The 20818-nt window shown below is 54.4% G+C and overlaps 1 protein-coding gene across 4 annotated transcripts in view; it reads left to right on the top strand.

Moving 5' to 3' along the window:
- The window catches only part of NADSYN1 (NAD synthetase 1), a 138673-nt gene that overhangs the window by 23121 nt on the left and 94734 nt on the right, over positions 1 to 20818 (top strand). For all 4 annotated transcript variants that reach the window (XR_013588857.1, XM_078619690.1, XM_078619689.1 and 1 more), the window contains exons 2-5: positions 5388 to 5448; positions 7623 to 7739; positions 19115 to 19168; positions 19896 to 19985. Coding sequence is in view for 3 of the 4 variants with exons in the window: in XM_078619690.1 (XP_078475816.1) it covers positions 5388 to 5448; positions 7623 to 7739; positions 19115 to 19168; positions 19896 to 19985 (322 nt within the window). In the remaining variant the exon portion in view is untranslated. The remainder of the gene's footprint in view (positions 1 to 5387; positions 5449 to 7622; positions 7740 to 19114; positions 19169 to 19895; positions 19986 to 20818) is intronic.

Raw genomic sequence — 20818 nt, 5'->3', positions numbered from 1 at the left:
GCAGGGGACGGGAGCACGGTCGGCCGACATTGCGCTGCGATGGGCCAACACGCACCACTATGGGGACTCAAATCGAACCCAGGCAGTGGTCCGTGTTGGCCCATCGCGTTGTGGCCGCGTCGTCGGGGTCGTCGGCCGTGGTGGGACACATTGACGGGGTTGAGGTACGCATCCTGGTCGATACGGGGGCATCGGCGACCATCATTTCCGAACTCATTTACAATATTCTACCTGTCCAGAGCCGTCCTTTACTGCCGGTTAACGTCCCATTCTATGCTGCTAACAGGGGCTTTCTTGGCATCATTGGACAGATTCGAGCGCAAATTTGTATCGGGGATATCAAATTGTCGGGCCCGATTTTTGTTTCTTCCTCGCTGGCGGTTCCGTGCCTGCTGGGGACGGACTTCTTGGGCAAAATGCCGATTCGTATTTTAATAGACCAGGGATGCATTGAGCTCCCGTCGGGACGACGCATGGCGTTCCTGCCTTCCCCTACTGCGGCTCGGACGGCGTTCGTACCAGTACCAGCGTTCGTCGTTAAAATAGTTCGTGTGCCGCCGGGAGCTCAAATGTTGGTGCCTCTAAAACTTCGTCGGCCTTTCGCTGAGGGCATTGTGGACCAGGGAATTCTGCTGGGACCATCTAGGGCCGGGGTTAGTGGACCTCATTTGATTCCGGCCCAGACCGTCGTAAGAGGGGACGGAGACCCTTTCATCGCGGTCCTCAATGTGGGGTCGCAGACAGTGGTAGTTCCTCAAGGGACGGTGCTTGCTCACGCGACGCCGGTGCCCTGCGAGGAACCTGTTGCGAATCACGTCGGCACTGCTCCCCGGCCGCACCCACATTCGGACAGCGATGGAGGGTGGCTCGATGCGCTTTGTGCGGGATCGACGGACCTGTCAAATTCAGAGCGCCAACAGCTTAGAACGCTACTGCGGGAATTTTCCGAAGTTTTCAGTCGGGACAAATACGATTTGGGTTGCACTCATCTGCTGCGTCACCATATTGACACGGGTGACAGCGCGCCAATACGCCAGAATCCGTTTCGGTTAAGTCCCGCCGAAAAGGACCATGTCAAATCGGCTATTGATGACATGTTAGCCGCCGACATCATTTCTCCTTCCACCAGCCCTTGGGGAGCGCCGATCGTCCTGGTTAAAAAGCAGGATGGCTCGTTGCGGTTTTGCGTTGATTTTCGGCGCCTTAACAAAATTTCGGTTGCCGACGCATACCCGCTCCCACGGATGGACGAATCGCTGGACGCCTTGGCGGGAGCGCGATTTTTCTCCACACTGGATTTACTTTCGGGATTCTGGCAGCTTCCTCTGGACGATGATTCAAAGCCTAAAACTGCTTTCCGTACACCGCACGGCCTGTTCCAATTCAACCGGTTGCCGATGGGCTTACACTCAGCGCCGGCAACTTTCCAGCGTTTGATGGAATTGGTTTTGGCTGGATTGCAATGGGAGTCGTGCCTGATTTATTTGGATGACGTTATCGTCTTTAGTAAAACTTTTGACGAACATCTCCAGAGGTTGCGGGCGGTTTTCCTAAAGATGCGGGCTGCTAATTTGAAATTCAAACCCCAAAAATGTCATTTGTTACGCGATTCGGTGCGTTATTTGGGGCACATCGTGGGGCGCTCAGGTATTGCTACTGATCCCGCCAAAACGCAGTGTGTCAGCTTCTGGCCGACTCCCACCTCGGTGGGAGAGGTCAGGAGTTTCATTGGCTTCGCGTCGTATTACCGACGGTTCGTCGCTGATTTTGCGACGATTGCCAAACCCCTACACGCTTTAACATCAAAAGGGGTTCGGTTCCACTGGGGTCAGGAGGAGGAGGCTGCTTTCTGCTCCCTTCGGGACGCCCTGGTAAAAGCTCCTCCCTTGATTTACCCCGATTTTTCGGAACCATTTTTGCTCGACACCGATGCGAGCAACACGGGTATTGGGGGCGTGCTTTCCCAGGTGGTTGACGGCGTGGAACGGGTGGTTGCGTACGGCAGTCGGGTGTTGTCTCCAGCGGAGCAAAGATATTGTGTCACCCGTAGGGAACTGTTGGCAATTGTCTATTTCATCCAACAGTATCGCCCATATCTGTACGGTCGGCATTTCACCGTCCGCACAGATCATGCGGCACTGCAGTACGCCCTGCGAGTTCAACAGCCATCGGGACAATTGTCCCGATGGTTGGAGATCCTCCAGGATTTTGATTTCGAAACCACCTACCGTAAGGGCGTTCGCCACACCAACGCGGACGCTCTGTCGTGCATGCCAACCATCTCCGAATGTGCATGCCTCCTGGGGTCGGGACGTTGCAAGCCAGCAGGGGACATGCCAGTTCCGGTCCTGGCGGCCGCCGCCGACGATGAAACATTGCTTCCAAATTCTATCGCACAACAGGGAAAAGATTCCCTGCTGGGTTTGCCTGTTAATGAATGGGGGCGCCTCCAGATGGAGGATACCTCCCTCCTCGCGTCGCGTCGTCGCGCCGGGGAGGCGGGGCGGGGGACGGGTGATGCCGACGCATTGGAAATGCACGCGGGGTTGCTGATGCATTGGGATGGGAAATCCCATCGACACCGGCTGGTGGTCCCTTCTGGGTTACGGGGTAGGGTGGTGTGGGCTGCTCATGAGCGCCTCCTCCACCTGGGTACCCAAAAGACCCTCGCCTTGCTCCAGCTTGATTTTTTTTGGCCAGGCATGACGAGGGATGTCGCAGATCTGTTGGCATCATGCCCTCGGTGTGCGCAGCGAAAACCACCAACACGGGAGTCAAACCCGCCTTTGCAGTCTATCAGAGTCTCCAGAGTGAACGAACTTGTCGCGCTGGATATTCTGGGGCCATTTCCCGCCACCCCTAGGGGCAATAGATATTTGTTGACCGGGGTGGAATACTTTACGCGCTGGCCTATGGCCTGGCCCCTGGCCAACCAGTCGGCAGCAGCCATCGTGGAGGCCTTTGTCCAAGGTTACGTCATGGACAAAGGTGCTCCGGAGCGGCTGCTGACCGACCAGGGAAAATTTTTTTCCGGCAAACTCCTCCAACAGGTCTGTGAGCTCCTGGGAACGAAAAAAATTTGTACCTCTCCCTATCACCCGCAAACTGACGGGATGGTCGAGCGTCTGCATCGAACCATCACGTCTATGTTGTCGCAGCAGGTTTCGGACTCACAGACCGATTGGGACTTGCAAATTAGAGTTGTCCTGGCAGCATACAGATTGGCCCCCCATGCTGCGACGGGATTTTCACCCTTCTTCCTCATGTATGGCCGCGAACCTGACCCACCTGTTCGGGCACAGCTGCAGATCCCCGCGCCGCTGGGAAAAACTAAATTGGCCGACCATGTTAAATTTAACCTTGCGAAATTGACTGAGGCACGGGATGCTGCCATGCTAAATTCCGACAGGCGTCAGAAAGCGAATGAGCGCCTCAGACTGGGTCGCGCGCACGTGCTACAGTGGAAGCCGGGGGACAGGGCATGGCTGCACTGTCCCCAGGTACCACTCGCGACCTCCTCAAAACTGGTGCGGCCGTGGCGGGGCCCCGTCGAGGTGGTCGAGGTTTTGCGGCCTCAGTGCGTTCGCATCAAATGGGGGAAGCGCCGGTGGTTTGTGCACCCCTCTAGACTGAAACCCTTCGTTGCGGTGCGAGGCCCCACTCCACACACGCGTGGCCAAACGTGGGGGGTCGGCCGACTCAATGGGTCCGTCTCTGCTGCTCTCGCCTGACGTGTTGCCGGCTGTCCCGCCCCCAGGTGCACCAGGAATGACGGGCTCCCGCCCAACAACCCCTACGGGGGATGCCGAGGGTCTCGCGACATCAAGCGCAGACTCACTTCGAAATGGACAGCTGCCACCGGATGGTCCGCCATCCGGGGTTGCCCCGTGTGACGGGCCTGCGGCAAGGACGCGCGCAAGAATGCGCAGACTCTTGTGATGCTCAAAAAGAAGAAATTATTTTTATTTTTTATTTTCACGTGTATGGTTACTGTGCGCTGCGTCGGTGGTGTGCTCCTGGCACATTGTGTTGTGTTGTGTGTGTGTTGGGGGTTCCTTGCGATTTGTATATACGTTGCTTTTACGGAATTCGTATTTATTCGGGGGGGGTGCGTCGGGTTGTTTTCCCTTCGGGGTTTTCTGGTTCTTGTTGTTGTTCTCTTCGCGTTATGTTGAAAAATAGTGAGGCACACGCGCGGTCAGGGGGTAAATGCGCTTTTATTGTCGTTTTTTTTGTATGTTGGCAGCCGGGACGGCTGCAAGCTATGCGGGGGGGGGGGGGGTGATGTAGGGGTGTTAGAGAGAGAGCCGTTATGCATGGCAGCTTATGGGAAACAAACACAGTGGGCGGGGCTACGTGAGTGCACGGGGGAGGTGCTCTCAACGACGTCCGCACCAGGCAGCCCGGGGCCCCACCCCTCAGCGGGGGTGGAGTATAAAGGGGGATGTGTCAGAGGGCTCGGGGCAGAATGTTAAAGCTAAACCAGTGAAGACCGAAGATCGTCTAGCTAGAGCCCTGGACTCCCCTGGGACGCCGCCCTTGTCAGGGCCGCGCAGGACCGAGCCAGCGGCGTGGTCCCGAGAACCAGAGCTAGTGCTCTGGGACTCCGGGTACCGTAGCCCGACTTACCAGTGTCGGGCCAGACAGCCTCCCCTAGCCCGTTAGTGGAGGACTAGGAGGTAGGTCAGAGATAGCTAGCAGTGTATTTCCAGCTAGCCGGGTGAGGGGGCCGATACCCCCTCTAGTATTGTATGTCCACAGTTGTGACTACTTGTACGGAATAAATACGTGTGCCTCACCAACGGTGTCCAAGAGTCATCAACGGTACTTCACTAGTACAGCACACCGGTGTGTTGGAGAGCAAAGGCACAACAATTACAATCTGAGTACGATGTTAACCAGTAATTACAACCAGCTCCATCAGGCGACAGACAGATTTGTGGACAAATCCTCCTGGAACGAAACAGGAATTAAATAGGATTTATCCACAAATTTATCGAACCCAAGAAACCTGCATTATGGATGTTTGTTTTTCTTTGTTTTTGTGATGGGGATCGGTAGTGCAGCGGTTCGTGCACTACGAACCAGGATACCCGAGTTTGATTTCCGGTTCATGGCCACCAAAACCAGTGACAATTATCTGAACTGGTCCTGGGCCTCTCCTAGGTCGACTCAGCCTAAAATTAGTACCTAGTGCGGTGTGTTAACATCGCCACTGGGGAGACAAAGTCGGCCGGGCGTGGTGCTGGCCATGCACCCCCTCGTGTGCCGTGCCGGCCTTCATAGGGGCTACTCGCTAACAGCACTTTCCCCCACAGTCTGTTACAAACAAATGGGGGATCTTTGTGTTGTGCTCGATATCTGTGTCTGTCTGTGTGCTGTGTCAGGCATTGAGGCTGCCAAGGCCAAGGGAGCTCGCTATCGTCTGGGATCAGAGTTGGAAATCTGGTAATTATCAGCATGATTCCACTGCTTTAACCCAGTTAAGCTCAACTATAAACTCAACAATTTTTTTAATCTTACCAGGTACGGTTCAATAACTTATGTTGCTCTTTTTCAGAAGTGACCTGACTATCACAAATGATAGTCCAACTAAGTGGCTTGTCACGTGGCAATTTATATGAGCCACATACTCTGAATGCCTGACGTTGATTCTGAATGTGGAGGGAAAAATTGGTGGACCTAAAAAAACCCCCACGCGACCACTGGGAGAGAGAGAAACACGCAAAACTCCAAATATACAGCAGGTGGCAGGGTCGGGATCGAACCACGACGTCCTGCATACCAGGCGAGGTAGTTAACATCTTCTGGCCACCGTTGCACCCCAAAGCCTCGCTGAGTCTCAAGACTAATTTTGACGAGGGTCCTGCAAAGTTTTACGCAGTGGGTTGGGGAAGCGATGTTGTCGCTGCTGCTGCTGCTGCTGCTGCTGTTGCATGATCCTGATTGAGTTCACTGGGCAGGGTATTCCTCAGCGTTGTTGGGGATGTGGTTTTGGCCGATAGCAGTTCCACTGTGAGTGTGGTAGTGACTACGGCTGTGTGTGTTGTCTGTAGTGACTATGGCTGTGTGTGTTGTCTGTAGTGGCTACGGCTGTGTGTGTTGTCTGTAGTGACTACGGCTGTGTGTGTTGTCTGTAGTGACTATGGCTGTGTGTGTTGTCTGTAGTGACTACGGCTGTGTGTGTTGTCTGTAGTGACTATGGCTGTGTGTGTTGTCTGTAGTGACTACGGCTGTGTGTGTTGTCTGTAGTGACTATGGCTGTGTGTGTTGTCTGTAGTGGCTATGGCTGTGTGTGTTGTCTGTAGTGACTATGGCTGTGTGTGTTGTCTGTAGTGACTATGGCTGTGTGTGTTGTCTGTAGTGGCTATGGATGTGTGTTTTGTCTGTAGTGTCTACAGCTGTGTGTGTTGTCTGTAGTGGCTACGGCTGTGTGTGTTGTCTGTAGTGGCTACGGCTGTGTGTGCTGTCTGTAGTGACTATGGCTGTGTGTTTTGTCTGTAGTGACTACGGCTGTCTGTGTTGTCTGTAGTGGCTATGGCTGTGTGTGTTGTCTGTAGTGACTATGGCTGTGTGTGTTGTCTGTAGTGGCTACGGCTGTGGCTGTTGTCTGTAGTGACTATGGCTGTGTGTGTTGTCTGTAGTGGCTACGGCTGTGTGTGTTGTCTGTAGTAACTACGGCTGTGTGTGCTGTCTGTAGTGACTATGGCTGTTTGTGCTGTCTGTAGTGGCTACGGCTGCGTGTGTTGTCTGTAGTGACTACGGCTGTGTGTGCTGTCTGTAGTGGCTACGGCTGTGTGTGCTGTCTGTAGTGACTATGGCTGTGTGTGTTGTATGTAGTGACTACGGCTGTGTGTGTTGTCTGTAGTGACTACGGCTGTGTGTGTTGTCTGTAGTGACTACAGCTGTGTGTGTTGTCTGTAGTGGCTACGGCTGTGTGTGTTGTCTGTAGTGACTACGGCTGTGTGTGTTGTCTGTAGTGACTACAGCTGTGTGTGTTGTCTGTAGTGACTATGGCTGTGTGTGTTGTCTGTAGTGACTACGGCTGTGTGTGTTGTCTGTAGTGACTACGGCTGTGTGTGTTGTCTGAAGTGACTACAGCTGTGTGTGTTGTCTGTAGTGGCTATGGCTGTGTGTGCTGTCTGTAGTGACTACGGCTGTGTGTGTTGTCTGTAGTGACTATGGCTGTGTGTGTTGTCTGTAGTGACTACGGCTGTGTGTGTTGTCTGTAGTGGCTACGGCTGTGTGTGTTGTCTGTAGTGGCTACGGCTGTGTGTGTTGTCTGTAGTGACTACGGCTGTGCGTGTTGTCTGTAGTGACTACGGCTGTGCGTGTTGTCTGTAGTGACTATGGCTGTGTGTGTTGTCTGTAGTGGCTATGGTTGTGTGTGTTGTCTGTAGTGACTACGGCTGTGCGTGTTGTCTGTAGTTACTATGGCTGTGTGTGTTGTCTGTAGTGACTACGGCTGTGCGTGTTGTCTGTAGTGACTATGGCTGTGTGTGTTGTCTGTAGTGACTACGGCTGTGCGTGTTGTCTCTAGTGACTATGGCTGTGTGTTGTCTGTAGTGGCTACGGCTGTGTGTGCTGTCTGTAGTGACTACGGCTGTGTGTGTTGTCTGTAGTGGCTACGGCTGTGCGGATCACTTCCTGGAGGGTGACACGCTGCTGCACTCGTGGGAGGCCCTGGGGCAGCTGCTGGTGGCGCCGGCTACGAGCGACATCATCTGTGACGTGGGCATGTGAGGGCGCGACCCTGACACACACACACACACAACCCATAAACACACACACACACACGCAACCCATACACACACACACACACGCAACCCATACACACACACACGCAACCCAACAACAACAACAACCGCCATTCGCCACTAAGTGGCGGTGACGTCACCACGACGCTTGTGCCAGGCCAAGTGCACCTTGAGGCCACGTGAAGTGTCGAACGCCCGCTGACAGGAGGTCATGGGGCAGACCCAGGTGCCACGGGTTGACTGACTGAGATGGCCGAGATGACTGGCTGATGCATCACCTGTGCCCCCTACTGTACCAATTTGCTGTGCTTTAGCCACCCGGCGCTCCGCTCGTTGTTGTGAGCGTCGCTCCCCCGCCCTCCGTTGTTGTTGGAGGGCGACTGCCTCCAACTGCCCAGTAGCGTCCTTCACGAGCCTCCTCCACTGAGGCCGATCTTGACACCGCTGGTACCAGTCATCGGCAAGTCCACTCAGCTCCACGTCCTCCTGTACCACATCACTCCATCTCTTCTCTAGCCCGTGCCGCGCCCGTTTAGCCCCCTCGATCTGGCCGAACAAAAGCTGACACACACGCAACCCATACACGCACACACACGCGACCCTGACACACACACACGCAACCCATACACACACACACGCAACCCTGACACACACACAACCCATACACACACACACGCGACCCTGACACACACACACACACGCAACCCATACACACACACACACGCAACTCATACACAATCTTAATTTTGGAGCTTTCGTGACTGCAGGAATTATTCTTTGGTTCTTTCGGTAAAGTCACGTATAAAGATAAAATAATAAATTAAATAATAGCATACGACGTTTCGATTACAACACAAGCAATCATCATCAGGTATAAATGAAATGGCAACAAAAAATCTAACCAGAAACTATAGACAGACATATAAGCAGACAGATATCACCAAGATACATAGAGAGAGTAACACAGGTGTAGAGGTGTAATTGTGTATGGGAGCGGATGGCAAACAAACACAAGGGGCGTGGTTAGGGCCGTACACATAGGAGGTGGCCACACCGACGTCCGCACCTGCATCCCCCACGGGCCCCTCCCGGGGGGGCCGCGGACTATAAGAGGGGGTGAGCCGGAGGGCTCGAGGTCGAGGTATCAGCTTTAACCAGCGAAGACGGAAGACCAGCTAGAATAGACCCCGGAGCTCCCCTGGCTCGCTGTTCTTATCAGGGCCGACCAGGGCAAGCCGGTGGCGTAGCCCCGAGAGCCCAGACTGACGAGCAGGTCTGGGAACTCAGGGGGTCGGATCCCAGCTTGACCAGGGCTGGGACAGGTAGCCTCCCCTAGCTCCCTAGTGGAGGACTTGGGCTTAGGTTAGCGGGGCTTAGATGTTGTGTCTCCCTGTTAGCCGAGTAAGGGGACGTTACCCCTTAGGTCCTGTGTATACTCGCTAACTGTATACAAGTTGTGTTAATAAATAAGTGTGCCTCCGATCCCGTCGTCAAGCCTCCTGAGTAATTACTACATCTGGTGTCAGAAGTAAAACGTCCAAAGATGGACACACGAGGGACGACACGTACCAGGGAGTCGGAGAGGGAGGACACCGCGGCCGAATCACCACCAGAGATGGCCGAGGTCGGATCGGAGCAGCCGGGGCCGAGTACACCCGCGCCGCTACGACAGGAGGGGGGGGATGCGTCGGCCGAGGGACTTCGGCTGGCTCACTCCCGCCTGGCGGAGCTGCTCTACGCCGCGGCCGCCGTGTTGGAGGAGATCACGCGGCTGGGAGCTGGAGGGGCTGCGCGGGAAGACGGCAGCAGCCGACGCACGCCGGCATTTCCCGCCACCCCGACGCGGCTCGCGGTTAAATTTCCCGCCATCACTACAGTGCGAGCAGAGGGCGGGGCCGGCCTGCGTCAGGTGACTGCTGAGGGCCAAGCACGAGCCGTGATATCATCAACGCCGGCCAGCGCGTCAACAACGGAGCGACCGGCGATGCCATGCTCACAGCCCGCCCACACTGTAACGTCGGCTGGGAACGAGGGAGCGAGATCCGCAGCCACGGACGTCGCCTTACAACAGCGACTGCCGCCTCTCAAGGAGTTCGTGGGAGCGGATGGAGATTGGGGCGGCTTCAAAAGGCGGTTCATCGCTCATCAAGAGATGGCGAACTGGACGGACGCCGAGGCACTATGCGCGCTGCCGGCGATGCTGGACGACGACGCCCTGGCTACCCTCACCTCGGCGCCTAAGGAAAAGCGCGCCACGCTGCACCTGGCGCTGCAGCTGCTGTCAGCCGTCTATGGGCCGCCTTCGGACTGCAGGCAGCTGTTCCACGATCGGCATCGGGGCGCCAACGAATCGCCCCTGGCCTTCCGAACGGCTCTCCTGGCCCTGGCAAAGGCAGCTTTCCCGCGGATGGACGAGGAGGGAGTGGACGCCATGGTGGCTGAAAAGCTGCTGCTACTCGCCGATGAGCTGGACATCGCCGTCTTGGCTCAAGACGACGGAGAGATGTCGTCCCTGCTGGTCGCGCGCCACATCCACGGGGGCTTGCGGTCCCTGCGTCGCAAGGCTGCCAAGGGGGTGGCCGGCCATGCCATGGCGGCCACCGCCCTCCCATCAGAGGAGGTCTGCGGGGTGGAGCGGCGGGGGGAATGGAGATCGGCGGCACCGCAGGCTCGGAATGGACCGAGCCGCCAGGAGCAGCCCAGGCCATCTGGGGCGCTCACACGCTGCTACAACTGTGGCCTGCAAGGCCACGTTGCGTCAGGATGCCGGGCTCCCCGTCAGCGTGGAGCGACACCTCGTCAGGACGCCACGCCGTCTCCACCCAAGCTCCAGCAGAGAAATACGGCGAGTCGTGGCACCTCACACGTTTGGCCCATGCACACATCCGACACGCACTCACGCGCTCAACTGAACAGGGTTCGAAAATCGCCGCCCATCGCGCACGATTGTTCTGAAATGCGGCGAGCGCTCCAACCGGGTCAGTGGTCGGAGCTCGCCCATCGTGTCGTTGCTGCGTCGGCGGGATCATCGGTTGTGGTCGGTCATATTGATGGGGTAGAGGTGCGGATTTTAATTGACACAGGGGCATCGGCGACCATTATATCTGATTTGATTTATAACATCCTTCCCGTTCAAAGTCGTCCCTTGCTCCCTGTTGACGTGCCATGCTATGCTGCTAACGGGGGCTCGCTGGGCATTATTGGGCAAATCCGCGCCAAAATTTGCATTGGAGACATTAAATTATCCGGGCCTGTTTTGGTTTCCTCCTCACTCGCGGTTCCGTGCCTGTTGGGGACGGATTTCTTGGCCAAAATGCCCATCCGTATCTTGATTGACCAGGGGTGCATCGAGCTCCCATCGGGCCGACGTGTTACATTTTTGTCTTCCCCCACCACGGAGCGTCGGGCGTTTGCCACCGTGCAGGCGCTCGTGACAAAAACTGTGCGCGTACCCCCGGGGGCTCAGATGCTCGTCCCTCTTAGGTTGCGTCGGCCGTTTGCTGAAGGGGTTGCGGATCGGGGGGTCTTGTTGGGACCATCTCGAGCCGGGGTCAATGGACCCGATTTGCTAGCGGCTCAGACCATGGTGAAAGGGGATGGGGACCCCTTCATTGCAGTCCTTAATGTAGGATCGCGAACGGCCGTGGTTCCTCAAGGGACCGTGCTTGCACACGCAACGCCGGCGCCCTATGAGGAACCACTCGTGGGTCAGGTAACCACCGATCCTCCGTCGCGACCGCATTCGGACTGTGATGACGGATGGCTGGATGCACTTTGCGCGGGATCTGTGGATCTGTCCGACACGCAGCGTGCGCAGCTGCGAGTTTTCCTGAAAGAATTTGCCGACGTTTTTAGTAAACACAAATTTGATATTGGTTGTACTAAATTGCTGCGACACCATATTGACACGGGTGACAGCGCGCCAATCCGCCAAAATCCCTTTCGGCTCAGTCCCGCCGAAAAGGATCATGTCAAATCGGCTGTTGATGACATGCTAGCCGCCGATATCATTTCCCCTTCCAACAGCCCGTGGGGCGCACCGATCGTTTTGGTGAAAAAACACGACGGCTCACTGCGGTTTTGTGTCGACTTTCGGCGATTGAACAAAATTTCTGTGGCAGATGCGTACCCGCTTCCTCGAATGGATGAGTCGCTCGATGCCTTGGCGGGGGCGCGATTCTTTTCCACCCTCGATTTACTATCTGGATTCTGGCAGCTTCCTCTGGATGACGAATCAAAACCTAAAACTGCTTTTCGGACACCGCAAGGTCTCTTCCAATTTAACCGCTTGCCGATGGGCTTACATTCTGCGCCGGCAACTTTTCAGCGGTTAATGGAACTGGTCTTGGCAGGCTTGCAATGGGATTCGTGTTTAATTTACTTGGACGATGTCATCGTCTTTAGCAAATCCTTCGAGGAACACCTCCAGAGGCTGCGTGCTGTTTTTCTCAAAATGCGGGCTGCCAATTTAAAATTTAAACCGCAGAAGTGCCATTTGCTCCGCGAATCGGTGCGGTATTTGGGTCACATTGTTGGGCGCTCGGGGATATCCACTGATCCCGCCAAAACGGAATGCGTCAGCTCCTGGCCGACTCCCACCTCGGTGGGAGAGGTCAGGAGTTTCATTGGGTTCGCGTCGTACTATCGACGGTTTGTGGCTGACTTCGCTACGATCGCGAAACCATTGCATGCCTTGACGTCCAAGGGAGTCAGGTTTCATTGGGGGCTGGAGGAGGAGGCTGCTTTTCACGCCCTCCGGAATGCCCTGGTGGGGGCTCCGCCGTTGAATTACCCCGACTTCTCACAACCCTTCTTGCTCGATACAGATGCAAGTAACACGGGCATCGGGGGCGTGCTGTCCCAACTCATTGGGGGCGTAGAGCATGTGGTGGCTTACGGTAGTCGGGTACTGTCTCCAGCGGAACAACGGTACTGCGTTACCCGTCGGGAATTATTGGCAATTGTTTATTTCATTCAGCAGTACCGCCCATATCTGTACGGTCGGCGTTTCACCGTCCGTACAGATCATGCGGCCCTACAGTACGCTCTGCGGGTTCAACAACCATCGGGCCAGTTGTCTCGATGGTTGGAGATTCTCCAGGACTACGACTTTGTCACCACATATCGTAAGGGCGTCCGCCACACGAACGCTGACGCCCTGTCACGGTTGCCACCCACTTCGGAGTGCGCTTGCCTCCTGGGTTCGGGGCGTTGTAGGCCCCCGAACGTCACCACCGATTCGGTCCTCGTGGCCGCCGCCGATGCGCCTTCGGCTTCGGGTCCTATCGAGCAAGAAGGGAGGGATTCGTTGCTGGGGTTGTCGGTCGCGGAATGGGGACGCCTCCAAATGGAGGACACCTCCCTCCTCGCTCTGCGCCGTCGCGCAGGGGGGGTTGGGCAGGGGGTGGCGAACATTGACTCGTGGGGGTTGTTCCAGGGTCTTTTAATGCACTGGGACGGAAAAACCCGCCGCCAGCAGCTCGTGGTGCCTGCAGCATTGAGGGGTAAGGTGGTATGGGCTGTTCATGAGCGGCTTCTGCACTTGGGGGTTCACAAGACCTTTGCCACGCTCCAGCTCGATTTCTTCTGGCCGGGCATGGCAAAGGACGTGGGGGATCTCCTGGGGTCGTGCACGCAATGCGCGCAGCGAAAGCCACCAGCTAGGGGGTCCAACCCTCCGCTGCAGTCCATAAAGGTTTCCCGGGTTAACGAGCTCGTTGCGCTAGACATACTCGGGCCATTTCCCGCTACACCCAGGGGGAATAGGTATTTATTGACAGGGGTCGAATACTTCACGAGATGGCCTATGGCCTGGCCCCTGGCCAAACAGTCGGCAGCAGCCATCGCGGAGGCCTTTGTCCAGGGCTATGTCCTCGACAAAGGTGCTCCGGAACGGCTGCTTACTGACCAGGGTAAGAATTTTTCGGGAAAACTCCTCCGCGAGGTGTGCGACCTCTTGGGTACGGAGAAAATTCGGACCTCCCCGTATCACCCTCAAACTGACGGGATGGTGGAACGGCTGCATCGGACCATCACGTCTATGCTGTCCCAACAGGTGTCCGAATCCCAGACAGATTGGGACCTTCGCATAGCCGGTGTGTTGCAGGCCTACAGGATGGCTCCCCATGCGGCCACCGGATTTTCCCCTTTCTTTTTAATGTATGGCCGCGAGGCTAACCCCCCTGTGACGACCCAGCTGAAGCTCTCGGCGCCTCAGGCGAAGTCTACCTTGTCCGAACACGTTAAATTTAACATCAGCAAATTGTCTGAGGCGCGGGAAGCGGCCGTGCAAAATTCTGAACTCCGCCAGAAGGCGAACGAGAGGCTTCGGCTGGGGCGGGTACATGTGTTCAAATGGAAACCAGGGGACAGGGCATGGTTGCACTGTCCCCAGGTGCCACTGGCAACCTCGTCAAAGTTGGTACGGCCGTGGCGGGGGCCAGTGGAGGTCGTACAGGTCTTACGGCCGCAATGTGTTCGCGTCAAATGGGGGAGGCGTCGGTGGTACGTGCACCCCTCAAGGTTGAAACCGTTCATTGCGCCGGCCCGTGGTTCACACACACACACGCATGGCCAAACGTGTGAGGGGTCCGCCGACTCCCCGACGTCGCTGCTCTCGCCAAACATGACATCAACTGTTCCATCTCCAGGTGCAACAGGAGTGACGGGTCCACGCCCGCCAACCCCTCCCGGAGGGGTCGGGGGTCACTCGGCAGCGACGCCAGACTCTCTTGCACCCGGACCGTCACCAACCACCACTGAGCGTGCCGGGTCGAGCCCTTGTGACGGGCCCGCCGCGAGAACGCGCGCCAAAACGCGCAGACTATTGTGAGGTCGGCCGTTGGGGGGCCCTTGCGGACAGTGGGGGAGGGGCATCCGGAGCGCGTGTATATATGTTGGGTTTGCGGAATGGGGTATTTATTCGGGAGGGTGCGCCGGGTTATTTTTTTCTCTTTCTTCTTCTACCTGTTTCCTGTTGTTGTTGTTATGACTGTTATTGTTCTTGTTAAATTTACGCGAGGCACACACGGTTTCGGGGAGGCATGCACCTTTATTCTGATTTTGTTGCAGCCGGGGACGGCTGCGAGCTGTACAGGGGGGGGTGATGTAGAGGTGTAATTGTGTATGGGAGCGGATGGCAAACAAACACAAGGGGCGTGGTTAGGGCCGTACACATAGGAGGTGGCCACACCGACGTCCGCACCTGCATCCCCCACGGGCCCCTCCCGGGGGGGCCGCGGACTATAAGAGGGGGTGAGCCGAAGGGCTCGAGGTCGAGGTATCAGCTTTAACCAGCGAAGACGGAAGACCAGCTAGAATAGGCCCCGGAGCTCCCCTGGCTCGCTGTCCTTATCAGGGCCGACCAGGGCAAGCCGGTGGCGTGGCCCCGAGAGCCCAGACTGACGAGCAGGTCTGGGAACTCAGGGGGTCGGATCCCAGCTTGACCAGGGCTGGGACAGGTAGCCTCCCCTAGCTCCCTAGTGGAGGACTTGGGCTTAGGTTAGCGGGGCTTAGATGTTGTGTCTCCCTGTTAGCCGAGTAAGGTGACGTTACCCCTTAGGTCCTGTGTATACTCGCTAACTGTATACAAGTTGTGTTAATAAATAAGTGTGCCTCCGATCCCGTCGTCAAGCCTCCTGAGTAATTACTACACAGGTACAGAGAGGGAGATCGTTTCTGTGGCGTTGCCTTAAATAGACAGAGGGGGCGGAGGCAGAGAGAGGGAGGGGTTAGAGAAAAAATTAACATGTCAATGAGTACGAAGAACGCGTAGTAAAGTACGCAGGCTTGAACATTAGGAGAGAGGGAGAAAGAACACACTAAATTAAATAACCTAGCAAAATATCGAAATGTTATGTAATACATAAACAGAAAGTCGGTCAACACACAATTAACGCATAGCCTGGTCGATTACGTATTTCAAAGATTGCTAAGTTAGAATTTAAGTGTGAAAATTCCAAAGAAAGACAAAACATAAACACAAGAGGAACGGAGACACACAGACAGAGCAGAACATAAGAACGACAAAAAACGAGTGTAGACAGAAAAAAGTACACTAAATACACAGGCAGAGAGAGAAAACAAAAAACCCAGAGAGAGAGAAAAAGGTAAACTTGGAACTTCCCCATAGAAGTGGTTCAATTTTAATTTTGGAGCTTTCGTGACTGCAGGAATTATTCTTTGGTTCTTTCGGTAAAGTCACGTATAAAGATACATAACATTTCGATATTTTTCTAGGTTATTTAATTTAGTGTGTTCTTTCTCCCTCTCTCCTAATGTTCAAGCCTGCGTACTTTACTACGCGTTCTTCGTACTCATTGACATGTTAATTTTTTCTCTAACCCCTCCCTCTCTCTGCCTCCGCCCCCTCTGTCTATTTAAGGCAACGCCACAGAGACGATCTCCCTCTCTGTACCTGTGTTACTCTCTCTATGTATCTTGGTGATATCTGTCTGCTTATATGTCTGTCTATAGTTTTCTGGTTAGATTTTTTGTTGCTATTTCATTTATACCTGATGATGATTGCTTGTGTTGCAATCGAAACGTCGTATGCTATTATTTAATTTATTATTTTATCTTTATACGTGACTTTACCGAAAGAACCAAAGAATAATTCCTGCAGTCACGAAAGCTCCAAAATTAAGATTGAACCACTTCTACGGTGAAGTTCCAAGTTTACCTTTTTCTCTCTCTCTGGGTTTTTTGTTTTCTCTCTCTGCCTGTGTATTTAGTGTACTTTTTTCTGTCTACACTCGTTTTTTGTCGTTCTTATGTTCTGCTCTATCTGTGTGTCTCCGTTCCTCTTGTTTTTATGTTTTGTCTTTCTTTGGAATTTTCACACTTAAATTCTAACTTAGCAATCTTTGAAATACGTAATCGACCAAGCTATGCGTTAATTGTGTGTTGACCGACTCTCTGTGTTGTATTACATAACATTTCGATATTTTGCTAGGTTATTTAATTTAGTGTGTTCTTTCTCCCTCTCTCCTAATGTTCAAGCCTGCGTACTTTACTACGCGTTCTTCGTACTCATTGACATGTTAATTTTTTCTCTAACCCCTCTATCTCTCTGCCTCCGCCCCCCTCTGTCTATTTAAGGCAACGCCACAGAGACGATCTCCCTCTCTGTACCTGTGTTACTCTCTCTATGTATCTTGGTGATATCTGTCTGCTTATATGTCTGTCTATAGTTTTCTGGTTAGATTTTTGTTGCTATTTCATTTATACCTGATGATGATTGCTTGTGTTGTAATCGAAACGTCTTATGCTATTATTTAATTTATTATTTTATCTTTATACGTGACTTTACTGAAAGAACCAAAGAATAACTCATACACACACACACATGCAACCCTGACACACACACGCGACCCTGACACACACACACACACACGCAACCCATACACACACACACACGCAACCCATACACACACACACGCGACCCTGACACACACACAAAAACCCTGACACACAACAACAACAACCGACATTCAAAATTAAGTGGCGGTGATGTAGCCACGGTGCTTGTGCCAGGCTAGGTGCACATTAAGGTCACGTGAAGTGTCGAACGCCCGCTCGCAGGAGGTCACGGGACAGATCCAGGTGCCATGGGTTTCTGACTGAGATGGCTGACTGATGCGCCACCTGTGCCCCTTACTGTGCCAACTTGCTGTGCTTTAGCCATCCGGCGCTTCGCTCATCTTTGTGTCGCTCCACTGCCCTCCGTTGTTGCTGGATGGCGACTGCCTCCAACTGCCCAGTAGCATCCTTCATGAGCCTCTTCCACAGAGGCCGATTTTGACACCGCTGGAACCGGTCATCGGCAAGTCCACTCAGCTCAATATTCTGCTGTACCACATCGCTCCATGTCTTCTCTAGCCCATGCCGCGCCTGTTTAGCCCCCTCTATCCTGCCGAACAAAAGTTGTTGAGGCATGCGGTGGCCAGGCATGCAGACTCTTTCCAAAACTGCCCCATTATCAATTGGGAGCTGAGGGGGTGGAGTGTTTGATGGCACAATATATGCAGGCAGGTGCTTAGGTTTGGCGGGGCTGATGGTGAGGCCCCATCTCTTAGTGCGACGCTCCAGGTTCAGCAGCAGCGCCTCCAACTCCTCCTCTGAGTGAGCAGCAATTACCAGATCATGTGCGTACATAACATGGTTGACCAATAGGGAGCCATCCCTTAACTGCACCCAGGCATCGATCAGCCTCCCAATGTCGAAATTCCTCCAGTACACCCATCAAAGGTTTCCCGAACTACGTGGTTGAAATAGATGTTAAATAATGTGGGAGCCAGAGGACATCCCTGTCCCACCCCAAGGTTAACAGGAAATGGCTCCGACTCCTGGCCACATAGTTTTACCCGGGCCTGCCATCATCATGACGGTCCTTAATAATTATGAGCAGAGTCAGGGACTCCGAAAGCACCAAGAACAACCCAGAGCCCAGCCGATTGATGGTATCATAGGCCTTGACCAGATCAATGAAGCAGAGGTGTAGGTCCTTTTGGAATTCCCTACACCTCTGCTGTAGCAGCCGGACAGATAATATGGCATCTGTGCAGGATCGCCCTCTCCTGAAACCAATTGAGGCTCCGCAAGCCACTCCTCAGCGTGCCTGGCAAGGCGATGTTAAGTAAAAAACATACGAAGTATTCAAGAGACATCAACATAAAATATTGACAATCTTTGCAGCCAGTCACTCTCAAAACGCTCATGAAAGGGGCATGTTTCTGATTTGTCCGAGGGCTGCTGAGTCTCCACCGAGGGAGCGCTCCGATTGGCCGAAATTTGCGGCTCCGTGTGATATCGTGAAACAGAATTTATTCGAAACATTTATCTCTTAATAAACACGATCGGGAGGGGACCCTACGGGTAGGCAGATCGTTCATTGAAACATCGTTAATCGATGGCATCGTAAACCGAGGGAATGCCGTATTTTCCCTGGAACGTCCTCGGCAAAAGGAAGTGGATTCTTAATGGATTGTTGGGTCACCTCCGACGTCGCGTTGTGGTAGACTGGGAGCGTGACCGGACGCACACACATACATGCACGCTCACGCACGCACACGCATACACATGGACGCACTCACACGCACGTACACACAACAACAAAAACAACCGCCATTCGCCACTAAGTGGCGGTGACGTCACCACGACGCTTGTGCCACACACACACGTACACACACGCATGTACACACACACACACGTACACACACGCACATACATGCACACTCACGCACGCACACACACGGTCGGACCCACACGCACGTACACACATGCACGCGAGTTGTGTACCCGCAGAGTCGTGCTGTAGGGAGTTGTGTGCTGAGTTTCTGCCTTATCCACATTCCCAGGCCGGTGATGCACAAGAACGTGCGCTACAACTGCCGCGTCATCTTCCTTAACCGGTGAGGCCACACGTGTGCATGTGTGAGTCCGTGTGTGGGTCGTGCGTGAGTCCGTGTGTGAGTCCGTGTGTGAGTCCGTGTGTGTGCGTGTGTGAGTGGGGAGTAGTAGTGTCGCGGTTAGCGTGCTGCGCTACGAACCCGGCGTCCCAAGTTCAATTCCCGCTCACGGCCATCACCGGTGACGATTATCTGAACCGGTCCTGGGCCTCCCCTAGGTCGACTCAGCCTCAAATGAGTACCTGGTGTGGTGTGTAAACATCACCACTAGAGAGACAAAGGCGGCCGGGCGTGGTGTTGGCCACCCACCCCCTCGTGTGCCGCGTTGGCCTTCATAGGTGCTCGCTAACAGCACTTGCCCTAACAGTCTGTTAAGGCTATACGGGGGATCTTTGTCTTTTCTTGTGTGTGTGTGAGTCCGTGTATGTGTATGTGTGAGTCTGGGTGAGTCCGTGTGTGTGAGTCCGCGTGTGTGGGCGTGTGAGTCCATGTGTGTGTGGGTGTGAGTCTGCGTGTGTGCGGGCGTGAGTCCGCGTGTGTGGGCCCGTGTGAGTCCATGTGTGTTCGGGTGTGAGTGCGTGTGTGAGCCCGTGTGTGTGTGGGGAGGGTAGTCCAGCAGTTAGCGTGCTTTGATGACTATGTGTGATGAATGAATTAATCTTCAGCTGGAGTTGAACTCGGGTTGCCACGGAACTGCCCGTGCCTGTCTCTGCCTCTCACTGCCACGCAGGAGGATCCTGCTGATCCGACCCAAGATGGTGCTGTGCAACCACGGCAACTACCGCGAGCTGCGCTGGTTCACTCCGTGGGCTCGCGAGCGGTGAGCCGTGCCGACTCGCAACATTGTCGTCGTCACCATCATCATTAGCATCATCATCATAGTCAGCAACATCACCATCACCGTCGTCATCAGCAACGATGGTGATGTTGTGTGAGGGAGTGATGTGAGTGGTTAGTGACACTGTGGTGTGAGTGGTTAGTGACACTGTGAGTGGTTAGTGACACTGTGGTGTGAGTGGTGAGTGACACTGTGGTGTGAGTGGTGAGTGACACTGTGGTGTGAGTGGTGAGTGACACTGTGGTGTGAGTGGTGAGTGACACTGTGGTGCGAGTGGTGAGTGACACTGTGGTGTGAGTGATGAGTGACACTGTGGTGTGAGTGGTTAGTGACACTGTGGTGTGAGTGACACTGTGGTGTGAGTGGTTAGTGACACTGTGGTGCGAGTGGTGAGTGACACTGTGGTGTGAGTGGTGAGTGACACTGTGGTGTGAGTGGTTAGTGACACTGTGGTGTGAGTGGTGAGTGACACTGTGGTGTGAGTGGTTAGTGACACTGTGGTGTGAGTGACACTGTGGTGTGAGTGGTTAGTGACACTGTGGTGCGAGTGGTGAGTGACACTGTGGTGTGAGTGGTGAGTGACACTGTGGTGCGAGTGGTTAGTGACACTGTGGTGCGAGTGGTGAGTGACACTGTGGTGTGAGTGGTTAGTGACACTGTGGTGCGAGTGGTGAGTGACACTGTGGTGTGAGTGGTGAGTGACACTGTGGTGCGAGTGGTGAGTGACACTGTGGTGTGAGTGGTGAGTGACACTGTGGTGTGAGTGGTGAGTGACACTGTGGTGCGAGTGGTGAGTGACACTGTGGTGCGAGTGG

Source organism: Lampetra planeri, chromosome 64, assembly GCF_965212315.1.
Source record: "Lampetra planeri chromosome 64, kcLamPlan1.2.h2, whole genome shotgun sequence".
Classification (NCBI taxonomy): domain Eukaryota; kingdom Metazoa; phylum Chordata; class Hyperoartia; order Petromyzontiformes; family Petromyzontidae; genus Lampetra; species Lampetra planeri.
This window is presented reverse-complemented; position numbering and strand designations above follow the sequence as displayed.